This window comes from Phyllostomus hastatus, unplaced genomic scaffold (genome assembly GCF_019186645.2).
Source record: "Phyllostomus hastatus isolate PE091 unplaced genomic scaffold, TTU_PhHast_1.1 phas_contig_34, whole genome shotgun sequence".
Lineage (NCBI taxonomy): Eukaryota > Metazoa > Chordata > Mammalia > Chiroptera > Phyllostomidae > Phyllostomus > Phyllostomus hastatus.
Window position 1 is genome coordinate 60,201,742 of NW_025333857.1, and position 19,865 is coordinate 60,221,606.

The 19,865-nt window shown below is 45.4% G+C and overlaps 1 protein-coding gene across 3 annotated transcripts in view; it reads right to left on the reverse strand.

The window, feature by feature from the left end:
* Nucleotides 1-262: 262 nt before the first annotated feature.
* Nucleotides 263-19,865, reverse strand: part of FKBP15 (FKBP prolyl isomerase family member 15) — a 48,812-nt gene continuing 29,209 nt past the window's right edge. For 2 of the 3 annotated variants that reach the window (XM_045840528.1, XM_045840530.1), the window contains 13 exons: nucleotides 17,564-17,673; nucleotides 17,157-17,264; nucleotides 16,628-16,722; nucleotides 15,696-15,798; nucleotides 12,851-13,022; nucleotides 11,072-11,208; nucleotides 8,274-8,429; nucleotides 7,301-7,453; nucleotides 5,974-6,099; nucleotides 5,275-5,382; nucleotides 4,299-4,999; nucleotides 3,174-3,273; nucleotides 263-873 (listed from right to left, as the gene is read on the reverse strand). In XM_045840528.1, coding sequence (XP_045696484.1) covers nucleotides 799-873; nucleotides 3,174-3,273; nucleotides 4,299-4,999; nucleotides 5,275-5,382; nucleotides 5,974-6,099; nucleotides 7,301-7,453; nucleotides 8,274-8,429; nucleotides 11,072-11,208; nucleotides 12,851-13,022; nucleotides 15,696-15,798; nucleotides 16,628-16,722; nucleotides 17,157-17,264; nucleotides 17,564-17,673 — 2,144 coding nt within the window. In that variant the 3' untranslated portion in view covers nucleotides 263-798. The remainder of the gene's footprint in view (nucleotides 874-3,173; nucleotides 3,274-4,298; nucleotides 5,000-5,274; nucleotides 5,383-5,973; nucleotides 6,100-7,300; nucleotides 7,454-8,273; nucleotides 8,430-11,071; nucleotides 11,209-12,850; nucleotides 13,023-15,695; nucleotides 15,799-16,627; nucleotides 16,723-17,156; nucleotides 17,265-17,563; nucleotides 17,674-19,865) is intronic. The other variant, XM_045840529.1, reaches the window with a different exon arrangement.

Here is a 19,865-nt window from a genome sequence, read left to right on the forward strand (position 1 = left end):
ACAGGAGTGGTCCTCAGAGAACCACGATGTCCTAAGCCTTAAATTAACGTGTCGGGGACAAGCTGGGGCAGCAGAGTGCTGATTTTGTTCTGAGGCCTGAAGTTCCAGGGTGCCACTGTGACGTGCCAAAGGGAACCCGTCGCAATGGTCTGTGCACGTTAACTGGCCCGGGTCTGTTACCGCTCCTACCCTCAGATTCCCAGAGAGGGGCGCAGACAGCCCTGGGAACCAAAGTCCTTTCTCCCCAAGAGTTTGAGTCATGTTTCATTATAGATATTTATTTTAATTTTTTTTATCTCAAAGACTTAAGGCAGAGAAAAGGTAATGTGCCAGGACTGCAGGCAAGGCTGTTAACTGAATGGGGGTTTGGATAATGTAGTCCACTCTCGGTTCTACCAGGGAGGCCTCACCCCAGGTGACAGGCCCCAATGCTGGGAGACGGAGGCGGCCTCCCCACAGCAGTCCGAGTTGGGGAGGAGATGAAAGGGCTCGGAAGAGGGCAGGACTCTCTCGTAGGTGATGACCGGGGAGGAGACTGCCAGCCCTTCCTCCAAATGGGACTCCGAGGCAGGACCAGGGTCAGCCGCTGCCAACCCCGGCGTTCTGAGGACAGGCCCGCGCTCCTCTCCCCCTGGCCAGGTGGGGGGCTCAGAAGCTGGCTAGCTCAGGTACCTGGGCTCCTGTCCTCAGAACGCGCACCTTTGCCTCTCCCTGGGGCTCACCCAGACCTGGGCTGGCTGTGCAAAACGTGCTCGGGGCAGGGTCAGCAGAGAAACCTTTGCATCAGGTTCCTGGTCTTCATCCCAGCCAGTCAATGTCATCATCATCGTCATCTTCGAAAAGGGGTGTTGGGGGTGGGCGTCCCTTCATGCTCTGACAAAACAGAAAAGAGCAGTCAGTCCTCACTTGTTCCTGCGCCAGAGGACTTCCCGCCTCTGCAAGGTGGAGTGAGCCAACACCCTGTCCAGCTCCAGGCTGGAAAGAAGGCGGTTGATGAGGGTTTTACTGAACGCACTGACCCTGAGGCCAGCAAACCCAAGGGTCCAGACAAAGCTGAGACAGCAGGCAGAGAAGGGAAGCAATCTTCCAACAGAGACAAGAAGACCAACTTTGGCTAATTGTGTCATTTATTTGTGAAATACATGTGTTGGTTTGACAGGTTTCCTCTCACGCAGTAACTTACATATTTCATGTGGACAAAGGAGGGTCGAGGGGGAGGGAGGGAAGGAGGACAAAGAAGCAGAGCAGATCGGCCCTAAGGGAGGGGAGGATGCAGGAGGATGAAGGGAGGCTGGGAAGAGTACAATGACATTTGAAAAAAACAACGCTGTGGCCTAAGGTGGCCTGTCTGGCTCTGAACATGGCCCCATCATTGGAGAGAGCTGAATTTAGAGGTTTGGCCGCATTAGCAGGTGGAGAATCCCAAGAGATGAAGTCAGCCCAGAACATAGGGCCACAGCCTCCCACTCCCCTGGGCCCACTGGCCCTACCCTCACTCTCTCCAACCAGGAGGAGGATGAGGGGGATTACGGCCATGGAGGAGACTCTCGCCCCATTTTCATGGCTTGGGCTCCTGGCCTTTGTCTTCTGGATTGGCAGGGAACAGGTCCCACAGGGTAGCAGGGATGGATGCTGGAGACAGGCATTAACTGAGTATTTTCTACCAAGGTACTGTCTGCTCTGGTGAGCTACTCTGGCCCAGGATCTTTCTTCACAGGGCCAGCCAAACAGTCAGAGATGCCTGGGCTAACCCCATCCCTACCACCAACTAATGGACCCTGTACCTGTCTCTGGGCATCAGTCAAGTTATCTCTAAACTCTGACAATACAATTTTTTTTTAATCCTCACCAGAGAACATTTTTTCATTGCCTTTTTTTTTTTTCATTTTAGAGAGAAGGGTAGGTGGTGAGGGAGAGAGAGAGAGAAACATCAATGTGAAAGAGAAAGATCAATTGGCTGAATTCCCGTATGCACCCTGACCGGGAATCGAACCTGCAACCTGGGTATTTGCCTTGACTAGAAATTGAACACGCAACCTTTTGGTATATGGCACGATGATCCAAGCAAATGAGCCACACCGGCCAGGGCAGACAGTACAGGATTTTAAAATGAGGTTCAGTGCTTTGGTTTTGTGCCCACTGAAATTCTGGCTCTGTATTTACCAGTTATATAACCTTGAGCCAGCTATATAACCCGGGGTGTGTTACTTAACCTTCCTGTGCCTCAGTCCTCTTTTCTATAAAATGGGATAAAAGTGCTGACCTCACTGGATTAGTAGAGGGTTAAATGAGAACATCTGTGAAGTACTTAAGTTTACAGAACACCCTAAGAAATAGAAATGAACCTGATGGTCAATTGTACCAATACCAATGATATACTGCTTGTAACTCGTATTTCTATTCCTTGGGCAGATCGAGCCTGAAGCTGATCCGTGCTCTACATCCACATTTTGCTCCAGTGAAGTTCCTGTCACAGCAAAGTGTCGTCCTAGTGACAGCCAAGAACGCTGGGAACTGCAGATGCAAGGGCCGGGGCTTTGCTCCGTGCTCCAGCAGCAACTCGCTGCGCTGGCCTTCGCTCTGGAGCTTCACACACCGCAGCTATGCCGTCAGCACCTAACCCATTTCCTATGCAGGGACCTTGTGGGGACCCAACCAGGCAGCAGGCTGGAAAGTAGGTGGAGGGAGCAGAAAATGCTCGGAAACAGGTGGTCACAGTAAGAGCTGGAGGGTTTTGCCCTAGCTCTGCCATTAAGTCTGTCTGTGGCTTTCGGTTCATAAATCATCCGTCCAAGCCTCAGTGTCTTTGACTACGAATAAGGATGCCAGACAAGACAATCTTCCAAGTCCTTTCCAACTCTAAAATATAAGTAATATCCTAGACAATCTGAGGAAACCTGAGGCTTAAGCATTCTAATGTAGGACTAATCTGGCCAACTTTCTTCCCTTAAAATAAAACTCACGGTCCCTTTTCAAGAACACAGCGGTATGTGACCATCCCCACTGTGCTTACAGAGCTGCCCCCTCCCGGCCCCGAGCCTGCTCCCACAGGGCCCTGCACACAGGGCCCAGGCCACGGGCCACCAGCAGACTCCACTTCTCCTCTCAGAGCCAGTGGGGAAGGCCGCCCAGCCAGGGGCGTGAGGACTCAGCAGTGCCTGGGATCTCCTTACCACCTCGTCTTCATCCTCCTCCTCCTCAGACTGTGCTTTGAACTTTGGAACTTTCAGAGTTGCCCCTTTAAACAGTTCATCCTCTTCATCTCCAGAAAGACTGAAAAAAAAAAAAATCAAGGAAATCGAGTCACAGAAAAGGCTCCTGCGCCAGACCGCAGCGCCCGCAGGCTCCGCGTGAGAACCCAGCAGCTGGGGTGACCGCCCTGGAGCGCCTCCCACCTGGCCGCCCTCCACAGCCTACAGGCTGCCGGATCTTCTTAAACTAACAGGTCAGACCAAGTCACTCTTCTGCTTAAACCCCTTTAATAGCTTTTCACTGCACTTAAAGTCCAAACTTCTAGCGGTGACACAAAATCTCGTATGACTTGCCCCGTCTAGTTTTCCAACATCAGCTTCACACCCCTGTCCTCCTACTACGTGTCTTGTTTCTTGACTGTGTCGTGTCCCCTCCAGCCGCAGGGTCTTTGCCTGTGCTGTTCCCACCTTCTGAAATCTCTTCCGCTCTTGGCGTGGAAGTCCCCCTTCTATTCCTGGGGTCTCCATGTAGATGTTACCTTCCCAGAATCTGTCCCTAACCACCCTATCTAAAGCAGAATAACTTCCCTTTATTTTCTGTTATACACCATTTGTTTTTTTTAAACTTACCGCATATTTTTTAAAGATTTTATTTATTTATTTTGAGAAAGAAGGGAAGGGAGGAAAAGAGGAAGAGAAATATCAATGTGTGGTTCCTCTCCCACACCCCCAGCTGGGTACCTGGCCTGCAACCCAGGCACGTGCCCTAACTGGGAATTGAACCAGCACCTTTCGGTTCGCAGGCCAGCACTCAATCCACTGAGCCACACCAGCTAGGACTACTTATCATATTTTTATAACACTTTTATAACAGCCCCCACTAGACTGTAAGCTCCTTAACTGAAGAACCAAATCTGCTTTTCCCACCACACTGTCATGGTGCCTACAGAGCCTTTTATAGTAGGTATTGCTGCATAAATACATGTATGAATGAAGGAATGAATAAGTGAGCTAGTCCATCGTTCGGTCTCTGGAGGATGAGTTGCCAGCACTGGAAAAACCAATCTGGCAGCCACCTTGTCCCTGACTCTGCTCAAGGGGACATACCTGGAACGCTGAGAAGAGTGGCTGGGTCCGAGTGCTGCTCCTACAGGTGCAGAACTTGCCTCTGTGCTTGACAGCGCCTCGGAGGGGCCAGTGGAACCAGCGGCACCTTCCCCTTTCTGGCTCTCTGGAGGCTGAGGCTCTCCTCCTGAACTTTCAGGCTCCAAGGGCAGTGGGTCCCCCTTCTTAGAGTCTGAAGTCAGGGACAGTTTTGTGGAGCTTTCTTGCTCCTCAACACAGGCATTTCCCAACGGGCTGGCAGCAAATGCCTCCTCACACTCAGAGTCCACCGTTACACAGCTCGGAGGCAGAGGGGGGATTGAAGTCGGGGGTCCCAGAGCTCGTTGGGAGGGGATGCAGGCCAGTTCGGCAGGGAGGGAATCATCTCTCATCTCTGAGAGTGCCTCTGCTTCTGTGGGCTCTCCTTCCCTTCCCTGTGCATCCTCCTGGGGGGTGTGGAGGGGCCCAGGAGGCAATGGCTCAGCTTCCTTGACGACCTGCTCCAACAGCACCATGGGGGACTCCTGCCTCTCCCTGCTCAGGGGCACTTGGGATGGCTCAGGACTGGCTGAGACTGACTGCTTCTGGGAAGGTCTCCGAGGTTGCTGCTCTTCTTGTTGTTCTTCTTCGTCTTCGTCCTCTTCTTCATTGCTGCTCTCTCCCTTGTCTTGCTGGTGTTGGTTTAACAGCTGAAGAGTCACCAACTGTTCAAAAGCCAAGGAGGAGGAGATCACCGAGAGGTAAACAGCAGGCACTCCCAGTTCTTCAGACCCCATTCACCCAACTAGTCGTCTAGCTCAAACACCTTTGCTTCTTCCTTCCTCAGGAGGCTGCCCATATCTATCTGTCTGGATAAAGTCATTCCAGGCTGCTGAATTACTGATGCACAGTTTTGAGTAATTTTTCACTCACCACCCCTTAGAAAGCACTTAAGAAACAAGACCCCATTTCAGTGCAACAGCACACAGCTGGCTTGTACCTTGATGGTGTTCATGACAGTCCCCAGAACGGCCCTGCCACTGTAAGACTCCTCCAGCTCAAACTCGCCCCGCAGGGAGTGGAACACCTGGTTCATGATCTTCTTGACCTGAGTGGAGATGCGAGGAGAGAAAAACGCAGTATCAAAACGTATGCTGCCAAGTCAAGTGACGAAGGGATGCACACAAATTCCAGAAAAGGTTTTGGAAGGCTGCAATGAAGCTTTCTCAGAACTCCACAGCAGGACACAGCTGGTCATGAACGTAGACACTGATGGGCACCGTGGAGAGGACAATGCCAATGACAGACTACACTTGACAGAAGGCCATCAAGGACAGGTAAGCTGCGGCACGTGTGCCCGAGACAGCTTACGGGCCGTGTATTATTGCTGCCCTCCCACCGTGACCATCACGAGAGCTGCCGTGGGCTCCCAGGGTCCGTGGCTAGTAGATGCTGGGCACGCTCCCCACTCCTCTCCTGTGACTTAGAGGCCCTTCCCACATTTGTCAAAACTTCGGGATAGAGCCCTCAGGGTTTACCACCACCACGACACGTTCCAAAGGTTAACCTGTACTTAAGTCAGGCAAGTGGTGTATCGCCAGAGTTAGGGGGAAAAAAAGCAATCAACACAACGAATGGGCCGCATTTTTTCTGAATGCCTAGTGACATGGTTCGCTGCTTCTTCAAATGACCGGCTCACCTTCTCTGATGAGTCAGTGGCAGCAACTTCAACCCCAGACATCTGGGACTTGTTTTTCTCCAGGTCCTTGATGTGCTGTTCATTCTGCTCCGTCAGGGCTGTGACCTGGGCCTGGAGGGCGGAACACTGCAAAACAAACAGACTGTGGCTGTGGGCTCGGGCACCTGGACCGCCAGGTGAAGGCCAGGAAGCAGCAGAAGAGCTGCCCTAAGCATCTTCAGTGTCAGCCTCGTGCAGGTCCGCTGGTGTCCACACCCTCCACGCCCACCCTGGGCCTGCTGACTCAGAGCATCCGTTTCCTCATCACTCCGTCCCCACTCCCACCTTGTCCTCCTCTTTCTCAATAAGGTCACTTGCCTCGTTCCTAATCAGGTCAAGAATATAATGAAAAAAGGGCGTTGTAACTCTAGTCATATAGACATATAAACACTGGAAATCAGAAGCAACCTTACCAGACTGCCTTTACCATCTCTGAGTCAAAGACTTTCAACTGGATACTTTAAGGAAAGAAACTGACCTCCAAGATATGGAGACTGGCATACCTTGACCTTAAGCCACCTCCTCTGTCTGCCTGTCTGTCTTATTTTTATACCAAGAGGCTCCCACCACAGCCACGCTCCATCCTATCTCAGTGCCTTTTTCCAGGATGTTCTGTTGCCTCTTCACCCTCCCAAAGCCACTTGTCATTCTTGGCTCTTGTCCCTCGGGCACTCCCTTCCGGGCCTCACAGAACTTAATGCTCATCTTTGTTGCTCTCTTGTCTCTGTTTCTCAACTGTGAGACTCTTGCAGGCAGAGCTCTCTGTAAGCCTTTTCCCTAACACGGTGTCTGGAACACGACTGGTACGCAATAAACACTCGCTTAATGAAAGATTGCCCTGGTCAAGTGGCTCAGTTGGCTGAAGCATCGTCCCGTACACCAAAAGGTTCCGGGTTCAATCCCCGGTTGGGGCACATATGGGAGGCAACTGATCAATGTTTCTCTCTCTCTCCCTCCCTGCCTCTCTCTCTAAAAATCAATAAACATATCCCTGAGTGAGGATTAATAAATAAATAAAATGCATAAAAAATTTTTTTACGGAAGGATCAAATAGTCCTGGAAAACATGTGCCAGAATACTAGTGCTGCTTTTTACTTTTATAGGTCACTCACCTGCCACTCCAATAAATATGTAGGAGATTACTGTGGAGAGTTGAACAAGCATGACTTTTGTTTTCAAGCTATTAGCATCTTTACATTCACAAGAACTTACAGCGTCAGACAATCTGCTTGCCTCAAATTAACTGGGCTGCCCTGCCCGAACTGTCTGGCCCCAGGGAAACGCCTACCTTCTCCTGCAGCTGGAGCAGCTTCTGCTGGCTGGCATCTCTCTGTGCACACACCTCCTGATACTGTTGCAGGTGCTCATCCTTGGCCGAGGCCAACAGGTGTTCACATTTTGCTTCCCACTGGGTCTGCAGCTCAGCCTGTACTAGAGACAGCTGCCAAGAAAAGTAATCGCCACATCCTGGGGGTCCAGTTGCGTCTAGAGAAGCCTATCTTTTATAAGGCAAAAAGCATAAGCTAACAGCCCGACTTCACAGGGAAACAACTGTTTGGAAGACCTTGGTTACTTTGAAAGGAAACGTACTTTTTTAAGGTGAGAAGGAAGATGTCATTAGTTGTCAGGACTCCAAAAGGCTCCATCCAGACAAAGGTGTGACTTGTCTAGACAGGTTCCCAGAGGGCAGGGCCGTAATGTGATCCTACTTTTCAGGGCCAGGCCCTAGATTTTACAGAGTCAGAAAAAATTTAATTTTGTCAAAATTCCCAGAGATGATCAAACTGAGGGTCTCAATTCACTCTACTTACCTGAGCAAACAAATAGGCATTTATGAACTTACGAGGGGAAAGGTCACTGTCAGATGGACTAGAGATCCAGCTGGGCCCTGCCACCGTCCCTGCTTTCTCCGCCTGATTACATAAATCAGTCCTCCCCACCCCTCTTTGGGGCAGTAATGGGTCTGAAGCATGGTATCTGGTGGTTGAGGACTTTAGCGTTATCATGTTTGGAATTTTTTATAAAGACTTTTTTTGTCATGTTTTACTTACATAGTTAAATTTCCACCAAGCTTTAAAAATGGAAAGCTTATCCACTTGAATCCTGCCTCTTCTGCATATATTTAGATTGTGCTCTCCTCTCTCCAAAAGTGAGAGCACTGACCATGTGAAATGTTACCATAAAGGTTAAAGAAGAAACTAGGAACTTTCCTGAGTCCTTCATGCCTTCCTTTTGCTTCCAAGTGCTCAGTTTCTCATTACCTGCTCCGAGGCTGCTTGGTCTGTGGACACCCGCGCCTTTTTCAAAAGCTGCCGAAGTTTGTCCAATTCCTCCTGGTGTGACTTGCGAATTTCCTCTATCTCCTCCTCAGCCTGACAGCGCTCTTGAGCGGACTTCTTTTTCCTTTCTGAGAGGTTCTTAGGGACAAGAGAACCATCATCAGCTCTGGCTCTTTAACAGAGGATACACGGAGACGGTGGTGGTAGTGACTGACCTCACTGGGTCCTTTCTTCATTTTTGGAAACAATGCATTTTTTTTAGCTTACTTTTCCCTATATATTTAACATTCTTGGCTCCTGGCTGAGAAAAATTGTGACAAGGAGGAAAACAAGAAGAGTTTTAACTACAATTCTATTTAAGAGGTGGAGAATATCTTAACAGTGAAGTAGACATTTTCACATTCTGCTGTTAGGAAAATAAATGGGTATTTATTTATATAATCCCTTAAAAATGATTTTTATTTATTTATTTTTAGGCAGAGGGGAAAGGAGAGAGGGAGGGAGAGAAACATCAATGTGTGGTTGCCTCTTGCATGCCCCCAATTGGGGAGCTGGCCTGCAACCCAGGCATGTGCCCTGACTGGGAATCAAACCAGCAACCCTTTGGTTCGCAACCAGCACTCGATCCACTGAGCCATACCAGCCAGGCTGGTTACACTCTCTTTAGATGGTAATTTGGCAGTCCTATGAAAAGACTTTCAAAATATACAAACCCAGAAATTATACAAATTATAATTTATCTTAAGAAAGTAATAAATCATGTTCATAAAGACAGTGTTTTATAAGGATCTATAATAACAAAAAACTGAAAACAGCCAAAAAATCAGAACAAATTGGTTTAAAAAAATCTCATAAAATCACAGAAGAAACTATAAATGTAGCCTAAGATGCATCCCCTAAAAGGCACTAGTCCAAAAGGACTTTACTAAAGAGTTTTAATGAAACCTCAGAAACAGTGTGTTCTTTCTATATTTAAACTGTTCCAGAAAACAGAAAAAGAGAAACATTCCCACTTCATTCAGTGGGGCTGAAATTACCCTGATGTTATAATTTTAACACAACAAAAGATACTATGAATAAAGTTTAAAAACAGAAAACTAGAAATATATTTGTGACATCTATGACTGGCAAAGGATGAATACCTTTACTAGAATTTACAAATCAAACTAATATTACAATAGGAAAGAGGGCAAAAAAATATTAAAAAGATAAGTCATAAAAGAAATACAAATGGGTATTAAATATATGAAAGCCTTACTACCAATAAAAATACATATTAAAACGAGAGCACATCACCCATCAGACAATAAGGATCAGAAAAACTGATTTGCGCAGATTTGGGAAAGGCATGGGAAATGGGTTTGCTTGCACGGTGCTGGGAGGATACGCCAGCACACGCTGCTTTAGGGTAACCGGGCAATGTTTATTTAAAAAATTTAGATATGTAGCATTTCCTCTGACCCAACAATTCTAATTCCAACAATCCATGTTCTGGGAAAGCTCAAATAAACTTGCAAAAATAGTTACATAGTACAAGGATGTCCAATGCAGCAATGCTTGAAATAGTGCAAAAATAGAAACATGAATATCCATCAAAAGGTGAATAGTTAAGTAAATTACGGTAGAGCCTCACAGTAGACTACAATGCTGCAGTTAAAAAAGAACGAGGAGGTTCTCGTTCTTATCAGTACAATGTCCATGACGTTGTGAAAAAGCATCAAACATGATCCCATTATTGTCAAAAAAATAGTATCAGTGTAGCTATGTATATGTATGTTTTATACACACAGAAAACAATTTGGAAGGATAAAAACCACACATTATAGTTGTCACTTTTTAAAAAGATTTTATTTTATTTTTTAGAAGGAAAGGGAGAAAGAAGAAGAGAAACATCAATGTGTGGTTGCCTCTCGTGCACCCCCTACTGGGGACCTGGTCCACAACCCAGGCATGTGCCCTAGACTGGGAATTGAACCGGTGACAATTTGATTCACAGGCTGGTGCTCAACCACTGAGCCACAGCAGTCAGGGTTATAGTTGTTACTTCTAACGCATGAGATTAGACAGGGTGAAAAAAAAGTATTTTATTTTACATTGGGTTGGCCAAAAAGTTCATTATGTTTCTTTCACAAAATAAAAGACACATTTTTCATTTCCACCAATAACTTTATTAGTTTGGATGTTTTGAGTATGTCAGCTATCTCCTGTTATTAGCTTCTAATGAGTAGAGGCCAGGGGTGCTGCTGTACATCTTCCAATGCATAAGACAGCCCCACAGCAAAGAATTATTTGGCCAAAATGTAAAAATAGCAAAGAATTATTTGATCAAGAAACTTCTCACACCACTTTTGACATGTTTGATCAGTCATAGCACCTCTTCCAAATACTGCACAAATCTTTTTTAGCATTTCAGTTGCATTTTTACCTTTCTTGAAATAATAAAGCATAATATGACAAAAATGTTGGGTATTTTCTTCCATCTTCAATATTAAAGTGGCTGCACAAAAATTCACCAATTTTGATTAAGTTATTTTAAATGCATGTGATATGACAGCTGTCACAATACAATCTAACAAAATTGTTTCAAATGAAGTTAAAGACAACTAAGAGCTACTAGAGCCATTGTAAGGAAAAAACATAATGGACTTTTTGGCTAACCCAATACTTTTCTGTCTTATTTGTATACTATTGTAATTTTTAAAAGGAAAATAAAAATGTATATTAAACAGCTAATCCTGGCCACTGGAGCTCAACAAAGGAACTTCAGTTATAAAACTTACCTTTTCCAGAGACTCCTTCTCGGCCCGAAGGTCAGTCAGCTCTTCCTCCAGGGCTGTCACCTTGAGTTCCAGTTGTCTCCGGTTTTGCTTTTCACTTTTGAACTTGGACTGTGCTTGCTCAGAGGTTTCTTGGAGCTCTGGGATAAAACAGCAGAGAGAATTAGCTGCAGAACTAGAGTGATAGCGAGCTATACAACATCCCAGAAGCTTCTTCAAAGCTGCATTCTGTGATCTCCCAATCCTACCACACAAGCATCTTCTTCTCAATTCTTTCAGTACCACCTCACTGATCAGCAATAGTTCATCAAGCTATAAACTGACTCCCACTACCCACATTTATCTCTGTATGTGTATGTCACTTCCCACACATACAGTGGAACGGTTCCAAGCAGAAACCACCTTCAAAATACATGACTCCCATAGTTCCATGGCAGTCACCATCGCAGCACACTGGACACATCTCGTTGGTATTGGTCAGCCCTTTCTCACTGCCTGGATAAGATATTCTCAAGTTTCTTGGTAGATGGGACATTCTACCAAGAGTCTGCTTTCAAAACATCCCTTCTCAAATAAAGTTACCTGGAATATCTCTTAAACATGTGATGCATCAACAGTTATTTTGTTTGGAAAACATTTGAGACCCTATGGCACTCTTAAGGTAGTTGTCATGGGGCCCCACAAGAACAGAGGAGAGGATATCTGTATGACATTCAAATCTAAGCCTATCTCTCATATGCACCCAGGCTATGTTGTAAAAGAAAAGGGATTTATCTTTAAGAGATCACCGCACCAACGGACATCAGTGCTTTGTAGCTCTCTAGCAGGCAGTGAACCTTGCTTCTTCCCAACTCTGCTGCTGCTCCAGCCACACCCACAGGTCCCACCTGCACCTTCCATGTTTGTTTCTATACACTGAGGTGGGATGAATCAACACGTGGGTCTTCCTAATCTATTCAGGTCACCCTGGCTTGAACACCACCTTCGTGCCAGGCCCTGAATTCACACTAATTTAGAGGAAAGAACTTCACAAAGATGAGCAAGATGCCACCCTTGCCCCCCAGGGACTTGCACTCTAGAGGGGAAAACATATATATAAATAGTGCTGATAAAAGCAACATGTGAGAATGATCATAATAATGTTTGAGAGAAAGAATTTTAAAGATCAAATGTAGGGAAAAAAAACAAGGAAAGCTTCTGAAAGAGGCAGATTATGGAAAGAAATGGAGACAAATACTGGTGATGGTAGTAGGCACGCCAAGTCCAGAGAACAGCATGGACGAAAAGCAAGACCACAGCTACAGACGTGCAGAAGAGCAGCAGCAGGCTGGCTGGTACGACCAGAGCTGGGATGGACTGCGGGACAGGATGGGACACAAGCCAAGCTGAAGGGGCCCTGAGTGCTGGCTGAAGAGCTGCAATCCATTCTCTCTGAAAGCAGCAACCAGTACAGGAAGCACTTCTTTCACAAACTTCCACTGTGTCATGAGAGGAACTTGAATGCCCAGGCCTATGAATCCAACTATAAACCCAAAGATACCGAAGGCAAACCTGCTCAAACAAAGAGGAACTATGGCCACTGCTCAACTCTAAACAAAGAGTCAGTTCCTTTGTTGTCCTCTGTATCAAACCATCATGCAGGTCTATACTGGCCCACCTTAATGTTCGACTCAGTCTTCACTAATTTCATGAGCATTAGCCACATGTACTGAGAGGAAGGAAAGAGTTTAATTCCTTAAGTGTAAATGGTCCAAGTCCCAGCCCTCTCCACAAAGGACGTACCTGAGAGTTCGGCCTGCAGTTTGGTGAGCTGGCCCCTGAGGAGGTCTGTCTCCTTCACGCTCTCCGTCAGCTGCATCTGCAGCTCTGTTTCTTTCTTTTGGTGAGCGGTCATCTTCAGCTGCAGGTGAGAGACCTGTGCGGTGGCTGCTGCCAACTCCTCTGTCACCTTGGCCTGAACAGTAACGAGGCACAGTGTCACTTTAAACACAGGTGTTCTTTGTCTCTAACTGATGACCCGGCCTCACACACTCTAGGCTGACTGAACTGTAGGAAGAGAGCCAAGCCCACCTTCAACCTGTATTGAACCAAAGTCAAGCCTCCAAAATGTACAAAGTCTCTGACTCAGGAATTCCCTTGCAGACATCTGTCCTTAGGAAACACTCTCAAGTAACATCTGATGAAACCAAAATAGCTACCCTGGAAAACCCTCTAATTATATGTTATGTAATAACGGCAATAAGGCAAATGATGATTAAAAGAATGTCAATAAAAAGGAATGGTAAACAAATGACAAACACCACATTAATTTCACCTGAACTGATTCCTATAAAAATCGGGAGCAGGCAGGCAACAGGAAAGGCAGTAAGGGGCTGCTCTTCTGGTGACTAGGCTTCATTTTTGGGCAGCAACATATTTATGAGGTTGAACTGTCTCTCCTGTACTATATTACATTGCTACTGCCATTACTGCTCTTATACCATTGTACTTTACATGCAATTTTACAGCTGTCTACTTTCTTATTATCACCTGTCTTTCTTATGGCAGTTTTAAACTTATTCATTTACTTAAACAATGCTCAGAGAGCTCTGTGTCTCTCTGTGGCTTGTGAGCTCTGTAACACCAGACTGAGGACCACCTGCACAAGCCCTGCAGCAGCCACGGCCACTGGAGGAGAGGCCGTGGGACAGGTGAGCACTCTCTCACCGAAGGACACACAGAGCTGAAGGTCACACAAAAGCTTTTTATCTCAGAACCATACACAGAAAGGCCTATTAGGATATAAAAAATACCCTTGGGTTAGGAGGAGGAGGAAGGAAGAGGAGGAAAAGGAGGAAGAAGAGGAGCAGGAGAAGGAGGAAGAAGAGAAAGAAGAAGGAAAGGGAAGGGAAGGGAAGGGGAGAAAATAAAAGCAGAAGGAGGAACAGTAAAGAGTGGGGAGTGGAGAGGTGACTCCAGTACTGTTTAATGTCACCAATGTCATAGGCTGCTGGCTGAACTGACCTAGGCATTAGGAGTCAGACACAGAACCCAGGCATGGTGAAAAGTAGCAATGGGAAAGAATAAGGAGTGGACAGGGTTGTGCAGTGCAAGGCATTGCTGATCTGAGGACATGGGTTCAAAGATATTATTTACCTGGAGACTATGCCTAAGAGAACACAAAGGAAAAAAGCATGAGACACACTGTATTTTGCCAGGTATAATGCTCTCCCGTGTATAATGCGCACCCATGTTTTTGGCCCAAACTTTCAGGGAAAAAACCTTTCGTTTCAATTTTTCAATTCAATTATTTATTTATTTATATTTAGAACCAAAACCGAGTATTGTATTCCAGGGTATTATTTTGCTTATGAATAGTGTTATTGCTTTGTAGAGTTATACTTTTAATGCACAAGCATAAATAAAAATTTAAAACATTTATATAGATATGGAATTAGTATTGCCCATGTATAATGCACATCCTCATTTTCCCCAAAAAAATTTGGCCAAAAAACTTTATGCATTATACACGGCAAAATACGGTAAGAAATCATTATCATTACCAGAATATGAAAAAGTGAGTAAATTCCACAAGTTATAAAGTGAATGCCATTCAATTTTTCATGTTTTTTAAAAAATTCAAATATAAAATATAAACTATTCCTTAAACCTCTGAGAAAACAGCAGAAGGACTGAGATCTCCCAGCCGAGGAGTGGCAGCCCAAACAAGAAGGCATCTATTCTGGACAAACGGTGGCACTGGAGCCAGGACAGGGGAAGGGCTTCAGAATCAGTGGATCCCAACCCAGAGCCCACTGGGGTCTTCCTTACTGTTACTCCACAGCTCCTAATTCCTAATTCTGAACTGCCTGCCGTCAAACAGCAGTGTTGTAAAATGCTCTGGGAGACACGGATGGAGGAGCAAACTAAATCCTAAATTTCACTAAAAACATTTGTTACAGGGCATAACAGGAATTTTCTATTATTTTTGTCAACAGAATAAATTTAGCTTGTAATAAGCTGTATAACTCTTTATTAAAAAACAAGAATTTTAATTATACTGTGTAAAGAAAGGCAGACTGCCATGTGCAGTGCCTCATTTGGATGTGTCTGAAGTCCTGCAAGCTTGACTCCTCTACGTGCTCTCACAAATGGACCCTGAGAGCTTGTCTGGAGGCTCCAGCAGGGGAGCGCAGCTCCTCGGGTATCTTTGACCAAAGGCCAGCCCTCTCCTCTAGTGGGGAAGGTCTTTCGGGGAAGGCCGTCCTCTTTGAGCACACAGCTTCAGGAGGGACACACATGGATCAGTGAGGGAGGAAGGGGACACCTGCCTAATCAGCCAGGTCAGCTGAGTCAACCCTGGAGATCAGTGGTGTGACAGATGTCATAGACAGATCACCCTCACACCCTAAAGTGTATAATTCTTTCCTTAAATTATTAAGATCAGTAATAATTTGAGTCAATTTATTGCAAAGCATATTACATAATAGATATCTGGATGATAGACATATTAATATCTATTCAAACTTTTCTCATTCTCTTCCCAAAGACGGCAACAGTTCTGCTGAAAAGCAGACATGTAAGTACGTACATTGGACCACTCCTCAGCTCTACACATCCTGAGCTTTCCTCTCCCCAGTTACTTTACCTTCTCTTGCTCAGCATGCAATACTCTTGCCTGTGTGTTTTCTGTGGCTGTTTGAAGTGAGTTGTTCCTCTTCTCCATCATCAGGTTACTCTGCTCAACATACCTATGAATAAATAGGGAAAAATAAAACATCTGTCAAGCACCAAATGCACTCCAGGTGTAACCCAACGTGCATTCAGTCCTCACAACATTGCTCTATACCTTCATGGAAACAATCTGAAGGCATTTTGTCTCCCTTAGAGCTGGAGTAACCCAGTTCGGAGGCGGGAACCTGGGCCGGAGGTGAGCTGCTTTGAACTAGCACAAGGAAGAAGAGAGAAATTGGAAGGGTGTGTGGTGAGAGGGGATGAGAAGGCAAGAGACTGGAGTAAGAAGGCTGCAAGGAGGGAAGAAAAGGAAGCCACTCCCTGCCCCCCTTCCACATGAGAGACAAGAGACACTGGAGAAGAGAAACATGAAGAATGATTTTTCGAAGTGAAATACTATATGCTACAATATGTACTCCTGATTTCCGCTCCCCAAATCTTCAAAAGGATGTAGAAAAATTACAAAACGCTTGGGTTTCACACAGAAATCAGTGAAGTTCTGGTTGATTAAATAGGGTCAGCCTACACAGAAGAGAGAAGAGTTGATACCAGTGTTCTAAGTATTAACACTACTTTTACAGACAAGGAAACTAGGGCCAACAGGAGTAAACGAGATGCCCAAAGCCAGGTAACAAACAAAGACGAGCAGAGCTGGGATTCAGACACAGTCCAGCTGCGGTCTTTCTGCTGACATGCCTCTCCGAAAACAAGCAATAGTTTACATGACAGGCAGAAAACAGAGAAAGAAGAAATGCAGATAAACTGCCCTAAACAGACATTTATTTAACTTGGGCATTTACAGATTAAACCCTTCTGTCCTAGCCAATGTCCCGTGTCTGTTATTACCTCTGATTTCTTTTGATCAGTTCACTGATCTTGTCATTCTGTTCTTCTATCCGGCTGCTCTTCTCAAGGAGCTCTTGCTTCAACCTTTCATTCTCCTAAATTCAAAATGTGTGATGCTCAACTTAAGTTTTCAAGAGAAAAGTAACAGATAACAGGAATCAACTTGGACAGTGACACTGTTACATATTTTGAGACAAAAAACTAGAACTATGTCCATATAGAAATAATACTTAAAACAACATATCAATTTATACCTTACCATTATGTCCAATAGATTAAACACATAAATGGCTATAAAATGAAGCAAAATTCTGAAACATAGTCAAAAAGAAATGTTTCCTCCTGAATACATAGTGGTAAGTCACTGGGACTGAGTTAAGCCATAATCGACTTTCCAAAATTTCCCAACTCAGTGTAGCACTTATTACATGCTCTCCACTTCCGGAGCGGAGGTTTAAAGGGCAGTGCATCTTGGGAGAGGGCAGGGCAAGACCTCCGGGCTGAGTGTTCTGTTCCCGATCGCTCTCACCTGAATAATTCGCTGGATGTTGCTCATGATCATCTTCGTTTCCATTGTAACCGAGACGCCAGGAATGAGCAGGGAATTGCCAGCACTGTGCTTCTGTAACTCTTCAACCTAGCGAAAGGGTGCCAGAAAGACCTCTGTCAGAAATTTTTGGATAGGGAAATATAATGTACCCAACACAGAGCCACTTTTTTGAAGGTGCTAATGAGTTTGAGATAATCTCTAATGTAAGCTAGGGTTTTCTACTGCTAAATGGATTCCAAAACAATAACTACCTTCTAGGGAAATAACTACTAACTACTATGAATACAGGAAACCAAGGAAGAGTTCACCTACAACCCTGGTTGCTCCCTATTTGTATCCCCTGCTTGTCCCCACTTTCAACATAACCCCTAACCTAATGCAGTCACCTTAGTCATGAGATGATCCATTTTATCAGCCACTTTGCTGACTGCCATGCGAATTTCAGTGTTATGCTGTCGGGCTTCAGTCATGAGAAATGAAGCCATGTCACCAGATCCTAAACAGAAGTGAAAAAGAAAGTTACGAAACTGGAGCAGAGGACACTAGATGAGGAAAAGCCAACAGCTCTCTCAGCAGAGGAAAGAAGGAAGTGAACATTTCCAAATACTAGGAGTGCTGTCTGTACTTTTGCTTCGGCTACTTCTTTCTCCCCCCACCACACAGGTCTTTCACCAGGCCAGCGCGAGTGTTGGGGGCGCCCCCTCGCCCCCCACCCCCACCCCCCCGCACACCAGCCTGGGATTCCCCCCTGCTGTTTCCAGGATTCTCCCCTGGCCTCCCCTACCCTGCATGTTATCATATGCAGTCTACTAAATGGGTATTTTCTGGAATATCCTGTTCGTGATGCCAACTGTAACACAGGAGCCCCAAACAGGGCAGCTGCTTTAGTGTTCATGATATTCCAAAAAAAGCCACCCAGAAGGCTAGCAGATGTGGACACGCCGTTTATTACTCACATTACAGAGGAATGCATGGGGGGGGTCAGTATGAGAGAGGGACCGCACCCCCTCCAGTCTGAGGTTCATTATAAGGGGTCGCAGACAAAGGAGGCACATGTCCTACACATGACTCTAAACTACATTACCTCACTGTGTACCTGCAGGAAGAAAAGCTCAAGACGCAATCACAGGACAAGATGCTGCTCCCAAAAGGAGATAAGGAGGGAGTTCAATCCATTCCCCAAACAATACACATTCTTTCTGGCTAAGGGCCCCCAGGCCAGCCCTCCTCATGGGTGGTAGGAGAGCCATATCAGCATTGACCCCACAAGCGGACAGAAGCAAAAGGGCTCCAAAGCTAAGCTATGCTCCTGCAAAATGCATTGGGGACACAGTCTGGTCCAAGGGCACACGTATGCCCACTGTGGTCTGCCATAGCACTAGCAGCTCAGATTGCTTCTCCATTCATCTGACTGTGTGCCGGGCACTGGACCAGGAACCAGGGATACAGCAATGAATAAAGCATGGCTCCTGCCCTTTGGTGAGTTCAGTCTGGTGAGAAGAGACTCACATGTAAACAGATCACTACCATAGTGTTTTAAGTGCAAAAAAAGGACCATGTACAAGGTACAAAAGGAGCATAAAGAAAAGCAAGATTAACTCCTTGGTGACATATATACACAACCATGTCTGGGAGGAAGAAGAGGGAGTGATGGTAACAGACATGACGGATTTCATCGTTTCCTAGACAGAGCAGGGGCAGGGCTTCCAGACAAAGGTTGCACCTGGGAAACCCATTGTAGAGTATACTTGCTTCCTCCTACCACTATCCTAATAACAAAGGTGATTATTATGTAAAAGACAAAGCTGTAGGCCCTGACCAGTGTGGCTCAGTTGGTTGGAGCATCATCCCATAAACCAAAAGATCACGGTTCAATTCCCAGTAAGGGCACATGCCTAGATTGCAGGTTTGGTCCTTGGTTGGGGCATGTACAAGAGACAACCGATCAATGTTTCTCTCTCATGTCAATGTTTCTCTCTTTTATTCCCCTCTCTCTAAAATCAACAAACATGTTGAATGAGAATTAAAAATTTTAAAACTATAGAACAAGAAGGGAGGGCACAATTGCAGCTGTCTACGTTTCATTTTGTTTTGTTCTATATACAAGACAACCACGTGTGTACATGCATAGGAGGGATCTAAAAAGTTACCCAAGTAACTGTTAATACCAGTTCCCTATGGTCAGGGGATTTTAATGATGGAGGACAGAGCTTTCCTCTCTACACCCTTTTGTGTTGTTTGACTTTTTAATGAAAGTATGTTATTTTCATAATTTAAAAATTTTAACAAATCAGTTTTCATTTGAGATATTGAACATCCACAAATAGTCATTCTGCTTTCTCCCGATCTCCTCCAATGTTTTACTATTTTCTATAACCTTCAGAGAGCCACTCTGGCAGAGAAATTAAAAACAGCTGGTGTGAGAAAATGCAAGAAACAAAAGCCAGGAAAGTGAGATGAGGGTTTTTAGGAAGGATGTTGAAATGTTTTAAACTGGGTTGTGGTGATGGTTGCACAACTCTCTACACTTATTAAAAAATAACTGAATCATACACTTCAAGTGAATGAACTATAAGGCATGTAAATGACATCTCAAGAAAGCTATTCACAAAAAGATAAGGCCCTAACTGCTGTAGTTCAGTGGGTAGGGCGTTGTCCCAGCAACCAGAAGGAAGGTTGTCAGTTCCA